The 13,734-nt window shown below is 48.9% G+C and overlaps 1 protein-coding gene across 1 annotated transcript in view; it reads left to right on the top strand.

Moving 5' to 3' along the window:
• Lrp4 (LDL receptor related protein 4) overlaps positions 1 to 13,734 on the top strand; it is a 48,608-nt gene that overhangs the window by 10,328 nt on the left and 24,546 nt on the right. The window contains exons 2-15 of the mRNA XM_046457394.2: positions 4,192 to 4,338; positions 5,589 to 5,705; positions 5,945 to 6,058; positions 6,405 to 6,521; positions 6,843 to 6,971; positions 7,209 to 7,328; positions 7,674 to 7,799; positions 8,335 to 8,460; positions 8,651 to 8,785; positions 9,169 to 9,294; positions 9,785 to 10,015; positions 10,922 to 11,078; positions 12,906 to 13,123; positions 13,280 to 13,456. Coding sequence (XP_046313350.1) covers positions 4,192 to 4,338; positions 5,589 to 5,705; positions 5,945 to 6,058; positions 6,405 to 6,521; positions 6,843 to 6,971; positions 7,209 to 7,328; positions 7,674 to 7,799; positions 8,335 to 8,460; positions 8,651 to 8,785; positions 9,169 to 9,294; positions 9,785 to 10,015; positions 10,922 to 11,078; positions 12,906 to 13,123; positions 13,280 to 13,456 — 2,040 coding nt within the window. The remainder of the gene's footprint in view (positions 1 to 4,191; positions 4,339 to 5,588; positions 5,706 to 5,944; positions 6,059 to 6,404; positions 6,522 to 6,842; positions 6,972 to 7,208; positions 7,329 to 7,673; positions 7,800 to 8,334; positions 8,461 to 8,650; positions 8,786 to 9,168; positions 9,295 to 9,784; positions 10,016 to 10,921; positions 11,079 to 12,905; positions 13,124 to 13,279; positions 13,457 to 13,734) is intronic.

The raw sequence follows: 13,734 nt of genomic DNA, 5'->3' as shown, positions 1-13,734 counted from the left end.
TCCAGTCTTTTACCTAAAAAGGGTTAAAAGCTGCCCTTTCGGATCACAGCCAGGACTTGACTGAAAAGGCAGAATTCCACCTCTGGGCATCCCAGAAGGGCAGCAGTTGTCCAAAAAAGCTGGCCTTTTGGCGTCTAATGTGTCTGCTTCCTGTATGAATGCCCAAGTCGGGGGCTCCGGCTGCTGGCTGCCTGACCTTCACCACAGCGCTGACTTCAGATGTTGCTCTGACATGCAGGAAGTTGTGACTCTCAGCCACCTGCAACTAACTCGATGCCCACCCGATGGAATGCTTTGTTCTTGAAATCTGCCGGGAAATCAGGACTTCTGTTATCACTCAGCCAGAGGTGGGGGTGGGGCCCTCAGGCGTAGGAGCTGAGACTCCCCTGACCTCTGCACTTCTCCCTGGCATGCACACCAGGATGCTGCCCGTCCTCCCGTCCTGGTCCTGGTACTTGGAGTCTTAAAATCGAGGCCTTTGGAGAATATGCGGGCCTCGTATCCCACACACCCAGTCTCCGCTGTTTGAGCATCTTCAGTGTTCTTCCATCTTCATTTTCTTGACAATCCTGGTGGCACTGGGTTTTGTTTTGTTTTTATTATTATTATTTTTTTATTTTTTGTACAAATAAGGACATTGAGGCTTAAGGAGCTAAGTGACTTGCACAAGCCATCCAACTAATCGATGGAACCCAGTTCTGTCTGCTGGGATCCAGTGTTTTCCCCTCTGTCCCCTCTTCCTTCCTGTTCTTGTTACCCCTTTTATCCCCTCTGGTGTGTCCTCATTCCCTGCTGTGTTGGCTAGCAGTGTTTCTTAACCTCTGTTGACATTTGGGACCATATAATTGGGGAGCAGGGGCAGTCCTGTGCACTGGAGAATGTTTGGCAGTATCCCTGACTTCTGCCTACTAAATGCCAGTAGCATCACCCTCATGACAACCAAAATGTCTCTGTGCATTGCCAAATATCCCCTGAGGGGCAGAATCATCCCTAGCTGAGACCCACTGATGAAGCCTTAAACCTCTTCACCAGGCCTCCCTATCAAGGGGATCTCTGTGTCAGAGCCTCATTGCATGAAGTTATTCTTTGCTGTTTAATCCAGCCATGGTTCCTTAAAGGGGGCCTGTACTGCAATGAGCCAGTGTTCCTCAGGCTCTGAATGAGAGAAGCTTTACCTCTCTTCTCAGCGCTCAGAACAGTCCAGAAAGCATGGGGCTGGGGCAGCTGAGTCTTCGATGCTTCCCTGGGGAAGAATCCTCTGGCCTGCACTTGCAGAGAGAGCCAGAGAGACGGGAGCTCTGGGCTTGCAATGAGGCCCTCTTGTGAGGTGTGGGGAGATTCTGCACTCCCAGATGGACTCCCTTGCCTTCTGCAGGAAATCCTTCATCTTTTCTAAGACAGCTGGTTCCCTTAGTATGAGGAGGGGGAGGGCCACACCTCAGTTGAGAATCTGGTAGAAATCTGTGGTCCCTTACCCCAGAAACGTACATTTTGCCGATAGCTTTAGAGGTTCATAGGTGTCAAAGGTTGTCCGTCTGTATGTCCATCCATCCATCCACCAATTTGTTCATTCATCCATCTCAGATTAGGAGTGTGTGCCTTGTGCTCACACTTACCCTGGGGGTTGAAGTGGAGAGAGATGGGTCCAGGACTCTCTCCTAGCTTTTGGAGGGCTTGGTAGTTTACCCTTTCATTCTGGGTCTTAATCCCTAGGTCAGGCCAAGTAATTGTTATGGGGAGTGAGGGTGAGCATCAAGAAAGTGAAGCTGGGTCAGGTGAAGAGTAAGGAGAGGAGTGGCGATTGGGAGCTGACTCCTTCCCAGTTCCAGCCCAGCCTGAGGGCAGGGCCTAGTCAAGGGGAGGAAGAGGAGAAGAAAGCTAGGGGGAGAGATGAGCAAGGAGCCTGGCCCCCTCCTTCCCCAGCTGCAAGCAGCCCAGCCATCGGGCTAGATGAATGCTGGGAGGGGGGAAGTGACCCTGGCAGAACCCTTTGTTCCAGCTGAGGCTGGAGCAGGGGCACTGAGCCATTCACACGCCATCCCAGGGCATCCTGCTGGGTACGCTGGGGAGGGGGCACAGTAGCCGGTCATGGGACTTGGCCAGGCAGATAGCTTGATGCTCAATAGGGAAACCCAGCTGCGTGCTGCTGAGGCTGGGGGAGGGGCTGTGTCTGCCGGCCTTCCTCTAGGCCATGGCCCTGATTGGGTTGAGTTACTCTGCCCTGAGGTGGCCAGGTCTTCTCTGCCTCAGTCCCCTCTTCTCTTGGTCACCCTCCTCAAAACTAAGGTCTGACCACCTGCGCCTGGCACCTGCTGGACTCCTTAGCTAGAGTTACTGGTGTGGGGATTTCTCTGCTGCTTGAAAGAACCTTTACAATCTGCCAGGCATGAGGGTTTTTTCTTTTGCTAAAGAGAATATCTATTTCCATAAATACTTTCTGAGGATCCAGTTTTACAGTTGCCTATTAATATGAGCAAAAGAATTCCCCCCAAATTCTGCAGTGCCTTGATAATGTGGGTCCCAGTCATAACTGACAGACTGCTTCCCAAAGTCACCTTTCACTGGATGATCCTGGGAGGGCACGTCTTTTGAACTTATGGGGATCTGTTTCTTCCAGAGGTATTGATTTAGTAACTTTGTAGAGGGAAATTGTCACCTTAAACAACTAAAATATGACTATTAAAAGGAAAGACCTTAAATGCCTTGACGATGATAAAAGGATAGCCCTCATCTTTACTTGGTCTCACTAAAAACTCTCCTTTGCCTTTCCTACTGGAAGTGTTCTAGAAGAATTGGATACCAGGGTCAAAGGGCAGTGGGGCTCTTCAGTCCATGAGCCCTGCCTATTTCAGGCCATCTCCAGGTTGCTGCAGGCTCTCAGTGCGAGCCATTGGAATTCTCACTGAAGCCAAGTTGTTTTAGGATTGCTTTTCTGTAGCATAATTTTGGAGTGCTCTTAAAATTTTGAGTCTTTAAATTATACCCACTGGGAAGTGAAGGTTACACTATAATCACTTCACATGTATCCTTCAGTAGGTTCTGCTTAATTTTTATTTCATTTTTGAGAGTTGAATGCCAGACTTTCCTTTAGAAGTGTCCAGTGTCCCTTGAAAGCAGACTCCCCATGCCTTCCATGACTTCTGTTGGGTGCAGAAATATCTCCTGCCACTGACTGGGAACCTGCTTGAGCACAGGATGCTGACTGCCTCCCTGGGCTGGCTGAGGGTTTCATGTGGGTTCTTTTGGTCATGGAGATGATCATTTGACCTTGTGTGACTGTTGGGCATGGTTGTGTTTCCTGTTTCAGTCTGTTCTAGTTCCTTACACCTGATTATCCCCCATAATGAGTCTTAGCAGACACCAGATTCATTTAGAAGCCATGTGTGCGTGTTGATACCAGCTGCTGCATTTAATTTTTAACCTGGGCTTACACTGCATTGTATTTTTATGATCTTACACGAAGAGACTCTGTACTATGAGTAAAATTTACTCTCTCATAATGTGTGACTGTGGGTCTGTGTTAAAATGTCATCTATATTCATGCAAAAAATGACTGGGAATGTTTGCTTTCTTTACCCAAACTTAGTGAGCTTTGCTTTCAGATAATCTTTTGTTCAAATAGATTCAAGTCAATCCTACGATGGAGTAGTTATTACAATAAATGTAATGAATATGTCTACTAACAACAAAAAAAGAGCAAGTTCTGACCGTGGGACTGGCCGGCTGCTTCCTGCTCCCTCTGTGACTTCTTTAACCTAATGAGGCGCCACTATTTAAACTCCACTATTATTCTCACCCTCCCTGGTCAGCGTGCCAGGGTCTATTCTTGGATAGAGGCAAAAGCATTCATAATCTAGTTTTGAAGAGGCATACAGAGACCTATCAACTTCACCTGTCTGTTCTCAGCCTTGCTTTTTCCAAGAACGTCAACCTCTAGGTAGCACCATTTGTCTCTGGGCCTCTGGAGGTGCTGTGCGAAAAAGCCCTGTCATGGACCTGGTCACCTGGGCTGTCTGTGAGCCCCAAACCAGAGGGTGTCTTTTGGACCATTTAACCCCTGGATGGGGGTGGGAGGCACAATCAGATCCTTTGCATCTCCTTTGCAGTGTCACCGTGGCTCCCTGGGTGATAGTGACCAGCCATAGGCTTTGAAGAGCAGGCACCGAGTCCCCCTCTTTCTCCTCTGCCCAGGTCTGGCCAGCAGCCCTGAATGTGCTTGTGGTAGAAGCCACTTTACCTGTGCAGTGAGTGCCCTAGGCGAGTGCACCTGCATTCCTGCCCAGTGGCAATGTGATGGAGACAATGACTGTGGGGACCACAGCGATGAGGATGGATGTAGTAAGTACTGCCCTGCTGTGGTTGGAGGTGGTGGAAAAGGGACCTGGGAGTGGGACCAAGGACAAGGCTGACGAGTGTTCAATGCATCTACTGCTTTGGACCAGGAGAGGTAGACTCTTGCTAGAGTGACAGGTATCGACCGAGCAGACGTTTCTTCACAATATATATGCCTCCAGTTGTCCCATATTTGGGTAGTTCATGCCTATATGCTCAATAAAACAAACCTGAAACCAGTATACAAGAAAATGTTCTTGAAACCATAAGTAGTCTCTTTAAATATATCTCACTATATTTATATGATTTGTATATGTGTTCTGCAAATTTGTGCATTTAAAAATTTATGTACTGGGCTGGGGTTTTGGCTCAGTGGTAGAGTACTTGTCTAGCATGTGGGAGGCACTGGGTTCAATTCTCAGCACTGCATATAAGTAAATGAATAAAACAAAGGTCCATCAACATCTAAAACAATATTTTTTTAAAAAGGTACACGTTATACATGGATGTGGGTTATTTCTTGTTCTGGTGCTCTGTATAGTCACACCTTTTTAAAAATAACATAAGAAATCTTATCCTCTATTTAAATTTCCCTTTTCCCCTGGCATAGTAACATATGGACGATGGCCAGGGTGTCCTGTCTTGGATATATAAAAATATCACTGCTAAGCCAGTTTTCTGGGTTCAGGAATAAAATCTCTGACCTGCAGCCTCTATGTCTGGGGGTGGCTAATTGGCCTAATGAGAATGAGCCTACAACCTAGACATCATTAACCCTAGCCATTTTAGCTAATTGTGGTAATGATAAATGCTTCACTTTCATAGAGCACTTTCATATGCATTATCTCAAAAGACCTCTATGAGCTGGGTGTAATTATCCCCATTGTACCGTCGAAGAAACTACAGCTCAGAGAAGGTAAATGACCTGCTCAGTGTTATAAATAATGAGCTCTAGAACTGGAAATTGAGCCCAGATGTGTCAATCATCATTTCATAAGGGTAAAAGACTTGCCATGTTTTTCTTGCTGCTTTCTTAGTGGCTTTGAGTTCTCTGGGTTCTTCTGCTTCTACCCTGTGGGTCTCTCATCATGCTACTCTGTCTTCCCAGCTGCTTCGCTTCCCCATCAGTTAGAGGCAGGCGTGGGAGTCCACAGGGCAGGGCTACAGGACAGGGGATTTGGAACAAGGGTATTGGGAAAGGATTTCTGGCTCATTTTAGCCTGCCTGACTCACTTTTCCATTCTTCTGGGACTCAGTGCTGCCCACCTGTTCCCCTTTGGATTTCCACTGTGACAATGGCAAGTGCATCCGCCGCTCCTGGGTGTGCGATGGGGACAATGACTGTGAGGATGACTCGGATGAACAGGACTGTCGTGAGTGTTGGAGGGGACCAGACTCCACCGGGCTCTGTTGGGAAAGGATTTTTAATCAGAAAACAATGCCCCAGGCCCACATGAACTCTTGGGTTTTCAGCAGTTTGTCCCGTCCTTTGACCTCCTTCTCTTGGTCAGATAAGCCCCTGAGAGGCCGGCCACCTCCTCCTGAGCCCCAGGGGCAACCCCAGGCACCTCACCCCACTGCCTGCAGCAGCCTGACTGCTCTGTGTCCACAGCCCCCCGAGAGTGTGAGGAGGATGAGTTCCCCTGCCAGAATGGCTACTGTATCCGGAGCCTGTGGCACTGCGATGGTGACAATGACTGTGGTGACAACAGCGATGAGCAGTGTGGTGAGTGGTGGGCTCTCTAGGGAAGCAGGCAGGGTTGGGGGGCTGGAGAGGAGTCTGACCGAGGGAGGAGATAGCAGCAAAGGCCCCAATACTGCTGCAGGGATCTTGGAGGAATGCAGGAGGGGGGAAGAGTCCAGGCTCCCAGGAATCGTGGCCCAGGAACCTGAGGCCAGGCTCTCCTGGCCTTGATGTCCTCCAGAGTCTGCACTGAATCTGTGGGTTCTTCCAGGGGCTTCATCAGACACCCTCCTCTAGGGCCAGCGAGATTTGGGGGTCAGGGAGGATGGTAAGAGGGGTGCCTGTGGGACTCTGTCTGTTGGCATGACCGTCCCCTTGCATTCCCCAGACATGCGCAAGTGCTCCGACAAGGAATTCCGCTGCAGTGATGGGAGCTGCATTGCCGAGCACTGGTACTGTGATGGTGACACGGATTGCAAAGATGGCTCGGACGAGGAAAGCTGTCGTGAGTGGCCCCAGACTTAAGGCCACTGGGCTGGGCGAGGGAGAAGGCTCCATCCCCAGGTCTCAGGGCAGGCCGAGGAGTGCGCTGCAGTGGGCAGGTGGGGGATGCTCAGGAATCAGCTCCTGGGCTTACCTGGGGAGGTGCAGATGCGCCAGGTGGTCCACCTGAATATGGCAGTCTGCCAGGGTCATCCCAAATGAACCCCGGTCGTATCTCACTCAGGAAGTCACTCTGCCTGAGCACCTTGCCTTTTGAGGGGTAGGGATCCTTCTCATCCGTGAGAGCCTGAGTGTTTGCCCCCGCTCCCTGCCCTCCTTCCAGCCTCAGCAGTGCCAGCGCCCCCCTGCAACCTGGAGGAGTTCCAGTGTGCCTACGGCCGCTGCATCCTGGATATCTACCACTGTGACGGCGATGATGACTGCGGGGACTGGTCAGACGAGTCTGACTGCTGTGAGTGCTCTGGCCAGTGGGGAGGAGGGGAGGCCAGGCTGGAAGGAACTCCTCCAGGGGCAAGGCACAGGTGCCAGTGGGGGCAGGTGCTCAGGACAGGAGTTTCTGGATTCTCTGGTCTCTAGGGCAGAGTTAGAGGACTGGGGTGCTGGGAGGGGCAGGAGTTGGGCTTTCTGGTCTACCTTGGGACACTGTGTGCACAGACTAGCTAGAGACAGAAGATGTTTGTTTCCCCAGCCTCCCACCAGCCCTGCCGCTCTGGGGAGTTCATGTGTGACAGTGGCCTGTGCATCAATGCAGGCTGGCGCTGTGATGGCGACGCGGACTGTGATGACCAGTCTGATGAGCGCAACTGCAGTGAGTGGAAAAATGGCTCCAAAGCCTGAGGGGAGTGTTGTGGAATCATAGAGGGCATTACCAATAAAGTTTGAAGACATACTGGATGGCGTGTAGGGTTGTATAAGTTGTGCACTACAGTGGCAAAGGGATGTTAGTCACATAATAGATGTCCCTTTTATAGCAGTAAAATGCTTTGAGGAAGGGGCACCTTTTTTTCTGATTCACACAAAGATGCCACATAGACCACCTCTTGACACATGTGTCAAGAAGAGTGACATGGGTACTGATAGAAAGTGCAGCTCAGCTGTGAGTGGAAGGGTGAAGCTTGAGGCCACCCTTTCATTAGGCCTTTGCTTCGCCCAGCCACCTCCATGTGTACAGCGGAACAGTTCCGCTGTCGGTCAGGCCGCTGCGTCCGCCTGTCCTGGCGCTGTGATGGGGAGGACGACTGTGCGGACAACAGCGATGAAGAGAACTGCGAGAACACAGGTGGAGTCTCCCAGGGGGCCCCAGATCCCCTAACCTACAGATGGTGGCAGGGGGTGGGGGTCAAGGCTGTCACTCCAGCTCTCCAGGTAGGCCAAGATGATGCTTCATTCAGATCCTTCCCATGGCCTGGAGTTTTCCTGCCCTTGCAAGTGACCGTGTCGCCTCTGGGTGCACCGTTGACTACAGCCGCTCATGTACTAACTCACACAGCCAGTACCTTCCACCCTGGCCGAGTGCAGGGGGACCGGCTCTCCCCTGACACCCCGACGCCCGCTCCCCTGCCACATCTAGCACTGCATATGTGTGTGCATTTTATTATTCTGTCCCACATCCCTCATCCGCTGTGGTGTCCTGGGGGGTGGGAATGCAGACATCCAGCCTGTCTTGTCTGAGCTGTTTCCTGCCGTGGACCCCAACCCTCCCTCCTTGATGTCATCTGTCTCTAGCTCACCTTAGAAAATGACAGGCTTCCATCCCTTGTTGACCTAAGCCCTGACCCTCCCTTCCTCCCTCCTTCTCCCCCCTCTCTCTCCAGGAAGCCCTCAGTGTGCCTCCGACCAGTTCCTGTGTTGGAATGGGCGCTGCATTGGGCAGAGGAAGCTGTGTAATGGGGTCAATGACTGTGGTGACAACAGCGACGAAAGCCCACAGCAGAACTGCCGTGAGTGTCCCTGGTGGGCGGTCCTGGCCTGTGGTTTGTGGTTGAACCCCACCCATAAGGTTCAAAGGGAATCCTCCCTAGGGACTCTTGCACTTTGGGAGCTGTTCTTCATGGTCCAGGTGGAATGCCAAGTTGGCCGTCCGGGGGAGGATTCTGGGCTCAACTCCCAACTTTGGCTTGGCTGGCACAGGGCCCCGGACGGGTGAGGAGAACTGCAATGTTAACAACGGTGGCTGCTCCCAGAAGTGCCAGATGGTGCGGGGGGCAGTGCAGTGTACCTGCCACACAGGCTACCGGCTCACAGAGGACGGGCGCACGTGCCATGGTGAGCTGGTGTGGAACAGAGTCAGAATGCTGGGCAGGGACAGCAGATAGACAGCCTGTTTTAAGGATCAGGCATTAGATGGATGTGACCTTATATTATTATCACAATAACCCTAGAAAGTGGAGATCATCCCTCTCATTTCACAGATGGGGAAATGGAATCTCAGAGAGATTAAGTAACTTACCAAAGGCTGCACAGCTAGTGAATAGCAAAGGTGGAATTCCAGCCCAGGTTTGCATGGCCTCAAAGCCTTTAATGGCTTATTACACAGCTTTCCCTGGAAAGTAGATGGGAATGTGGGGAAAAAAAACAGCTAGGCAGCCTGGGAATTGGGGCAGGAGGATGGCAGAAGGGGACCTCCTGACCCTGCCTGGCATTTGCAGATGTGAATGAGTGTGCTGAGGAGGGGTACTGCAGCCAGGGATGCACCAACAGTGAAGGAGCTTTCCAGTGCTGGTGTGAAGCAGGCTATGAACTACGGCCCGACCGGCGTAGCTGCAAGGCTCTGGGTAAGGGGTGTTTGTATTTGGCTGGGTGAGCATGGGGGGACTGAGCATGGAGAAGTGCCATGTAGACAGGCATAGTGGCACATACCTTTAATCCCAATGACTTGGGAGGCTGAGGCAGGAGGACTGAAAGTTCCAGGGCAGTCTCAGAAACTTAGTGAGACCTGCCTCAAAATAAAAATTAAAAGGTCTGGGATACAGCTTAGGTGATAAAGCACCCCTGGGTTCAATTCCCAGTATGAGAGAGAGAGAGACAGACAGACAGAGAGACAGACAGACACTGAGACTTCAAGTGCTCTGGAGCTCAGGGATTTGCTGAGAGGTGGAAAGATTGGTGTAGGAGAAGTTTCCACTCTTCTAGGATAGACGCCAGCAGCTTGAGGCATGCTTTAGTGGGCAAGGGGCCCCATCTGACAGTTGAGAACTTGGGGGAACATGTTGATGAGTATGTGGTAGCTCTGAAGCCCAACTCTGTTTCTATACTGTGTCCCAGGGCCAGAGCCTGTGCTGCTGTTTGCCAATCGCATCGACATCCGGCAGGTGCTGCCACACCGCTCTGAGTACACCCTGCTACTCAACAACCTGGAGAATGCCATCGCCCTTGACTTCCATCACCGGCGCGAGCTTGTCTTCTGGTCCGATGTCACCCTGGACCGGATCCTCCGAGCTAACCTCAATGGCAGCAACGTGGAAGAGGTTGTGTCTACAGGACTAGAAAGCCCAGGTAGGCAACAAGGCCCCCTAGAGAGGGACAGGGCCACACTGTCTGCAAAGCTATAACAGAAGGGGCAGGATGGTGTTTGCAAACCTTCTGCAGCTGAGCATCTCTTCCTCTCAGTGAAGTGTTGGGTAGAACTCTGACATAGAAAATATTTGTTAATATATATATAATAAGTTCATAGGTTTAGATATAACATTTGGTGAATGTCATAACTGGAATTAGAGACTTACGGACAGTTACAGTTCTCTATCAGCTTCAGCTCACTTGTAAGTTTTGTTTTGATTGCTTAGTATCAATATTATTCTGATTGGTTCAGATAAGTATACCAAATGTTTTATAGATTTAAAAAACAGCAACATCTTACTTGGCAGTCTCAGGCTATTCTACTAAGTAGGTGAAGTGAGTTAGAATTTGGTATTGGGGGCTCAGGCTGTAGCTCAGTGGTAGAGCGCTTGCCTACCATGCAACAAGGCCCTGAGTTCAATCTCTAGCACTGCAAAGGAGAAATGGAAAGAAAGAAAAGAAGGAAGAAAGGAAGGATTTGGTTAAGAGCAGAGTTGACTCAAATGCTTTGGGAACTTCTGAAATGCCTCTACAAAACCTTAGGTGTCAATTTGCAAACCCGACCTTGATGCCAGTAGGGAGAACTGGGGGTGGGTCAGGAGCCAGAATTCAGCAAATGGCATGTGATTGACGTTGCACCGTGCCTTGACTTCTCTGTGCCTCAGTTTCCTCATCTTCATGGGAATCATAGTACCTAATTCATAGATTTGTGATGATTAAATGAGTTATCATATGCAAGATTCTTACAGTAGTGCTTAGCCCCGGAAACTGCTTTAGTTTCTCTTGTTACTAAGGCACACAGGAGCCCCTGCAGAATCCCTGAAACTTTTATACTTTTTCCACCAGGGGGTCTGGCTGTGGATTGGGTCCATGACAAACTTTATTGGACTGACTCAGGGACATCAAGGATCGAGGTGGCCAACCTGGATGGGGCCCACAGAAAGGTGCTACTGTGGCAGAACCTTGAGAAGCCCCGGGCCATTGCCTTGCACCCCATGGAGGGGTGAGTAGGTTGGGTCTTAGGCTTCCAAATCCCTCTTGCAACCTGTAGGGGCAGTTCTCAGGACACTTGACCAGTCTTCACGGGTGTCTCCTCAGAGTGTGGTGTGCATCTAGACACTCCTAAGTCTATAAACCAGCTCTGCAACAGCTGGCCATGTGGCCTTGGGGTTGTTAATCTCTTTCTGCTCCCTTTATTCATTTCCAAACTGATTATTAAGGAAAAATAAATTCTGCTTCATAGTTGTGTGAAGATTAAATGAGAGAGGCATTTTAAATATAATACAACATACATGTTAGGTAAGTTTTTAAGTCATTAGTTTTTTTATTATTAGCTCATAGGGTTGAGCCAATTAATAAAATTTATTAATTTAAAATAACTAAAAAGCTAACAGAAAAAAAATCTCATGAATCAAAGCCTCTAAAAATGGAAGTTCCTAGCTTCTGGCTTTTTTTTTTCTTCAAGCTTCTCTTTTATTTATTAACTTTATTTGTTTGTTTATTTATTTTTTAACATGGTGCCAAGGATTGAACCCAGTGCCTCACAGGAGCTAGGCAAGTGCTCTACCCCTGAACAACAACCCCAGCTCTGGCTTTTAAAACTTCAATGCCATCAACTGAAGAGATGTCTTATAAGATCCTTCAGTTTCATGTTAACTGTTGTAGAAACTCTGTTTGTGCTGTGCATGGTGGCACACACCTGGAATCTGAGCTATTCCGAGCTACTCAGGAGGTTAAATCAGATGGTTCACAAGTTTGAGGACTTCCTGGACAATTTAGTAAGCTCTGTCTCAAAAAAAAAAAAATAAGGGGCTATGGCTCAGTGGTAGCGCACTTGCCTGGCATGAGTGAGGCACTGGGTTGATTCTCAGCACTGCATATAAATAAATAAAATAAAGGTCTATCAACAACTAAAAAAAATTAATAAATAAAAATTAAAAATAAACCAGTATTAAGTGGTGGTACACACTTGTAATCCCAGTGAATCAGGAGGCTGAGACAGGAGGATTGCAAGTTCAAGGGCAAACTTAGCAACTTAGCAAGGTTAGTGAGACCCTGAATTAAAATTTAAAAATTAAAAGGGCTGGGGATATAGCTCAGTGGTAAAACATCCTGGATTCAACTCCAATTAATTAATTAATCAAATCAAATAAAACCAGGTAGCTCAGTTGGTAGAGCACTTGCCTATAGTATGTATGAGGTTCTGGGTTCTACCATCAGTGCCAAGGGCCGGGTGCCGTGGTGCATGCCTGTAATCCCAGTGGTTCAGGAGGCTGAGATAGGAGGATTGCAAGTTCAAAGCCAGCCTCAGCAATTTAGCAAGGCCTTAAGCAACTTATTGAGACGCTGTCTCTAAATAAAATATAAAAAGACTGGGGATGTGACTTAGTAGTTAAGCACTCCTGAGTTGAATCCCCAGTACCAAAAAAAGAAAGAAAAAAATCACCAGTGCCTTCTAAAATGTAAAGAAAAAGAAAAAAAGAAACAAACTGGGCATGTAGATGTATATAAAATACAACGGCAGTGAAAGAAACTGTGAGAAAGATGAAAGTACCTGTCCTAACTGATATTACACTATATTGTCAATTCCATAAGCTTTGGGACTTTGACTTACATTGACCTATCACTGGTATATCTCAGCCTAAGATAGAACTGTCTTTTTTTTTTTTTTGTCTAGAAACATTTAAATTAGAATATTTAAAAAATACTCTCTGGACAAACAGCTGGAGTCCCTGGGTTAAATAGCTAGAAGCCTCTGTCTGATTATTAACCTGTTTACTACCGATCCATTCTCTGCTGCCCACCTCTCAATTTCTTCTCTTCTTCCCAGTACCATTTACTGGACAGACTGGGGCAACACCCCTCGCATTGAGGCCTCCAGCATGGATGGCTCTGGACGTCGCATCATTGCAGATACCCATCTTTTCTGGCCCAATGGCCTCACCATTGACTATGCTGGGCGCCGCATGTACTGGGTAGATGCTAAACACCACGTCATTGAGAGGGCCAACCTGGATGGGAGTCATCGCAAGGCTGTCATTAGCCAGGGTGAGACCCTTCCCCACTCTCCTTCATTTCTCATGCTTTCCCCTATCCCTGCCTCCCGGAGCCTTGGCAGAGGGTGAGATTTGTACAGTTGCCAGGCTTGGGCCCAGGGCCATGCAAGACCATGTCTGGACTGAGGTCTTTCTGGACTTTCCCCAGGCCTCCCTCATCCCTTCGCCATCACGGTGTTTGAAGACAGCCTGTATTGGACAGACTGGCACACCAAGAGCATCAATAGTGCTAATAAGTTTACTGGGAAGAACCAAGAAATCATTCGCAACAAGCTGCATTTCCCTATGGACATTCATACCTTACACCCACAACGCCAGCCTGCAGGTAAAAACCTTCACAACAGGTGAGGCAAAATAGCCTCATGGATGATGTGGCTGCTGGAGCCTCTGAGAAATTTCTTGTAATTTGCAATTTTTGCTGGTTTTTCTGATGGGAGGAGGCGGGGACATTCAGGGCTGGCATTAACACGGGCTCATTCCTCCCTCTGCTGGACACTTAGGGTAGTACAACATCAAAACTCACCAGACTCATTGGCTTCAGTGTTCCATTTAATTCATGCAAACATTTACAGGGCCTCTCCTCTGTGTCAGGTACTCACTGTG

This window comes from Marmota monax, unplaced genomic scaffold (assembly GCF_021218885.2).
Source record: "Marmota monax isolate L192 unplaced genomic scaffold, Marmota_monax_Labrador192_F-V1.1 WCK01_AAM20220418_F8-fsc00047, whole genome shotgun sequence".
Classification (NCBI taxonomy): Eukaryota; Metazoa; Chordata; class Mammalia; order Rodentia; family Sciuridae; genus Marmota; species Marmota monax.
Note: the sequence above shows the minus strand (reverse complement) of the source record. Positions and strands in the feature narration are given on the sequence as shown.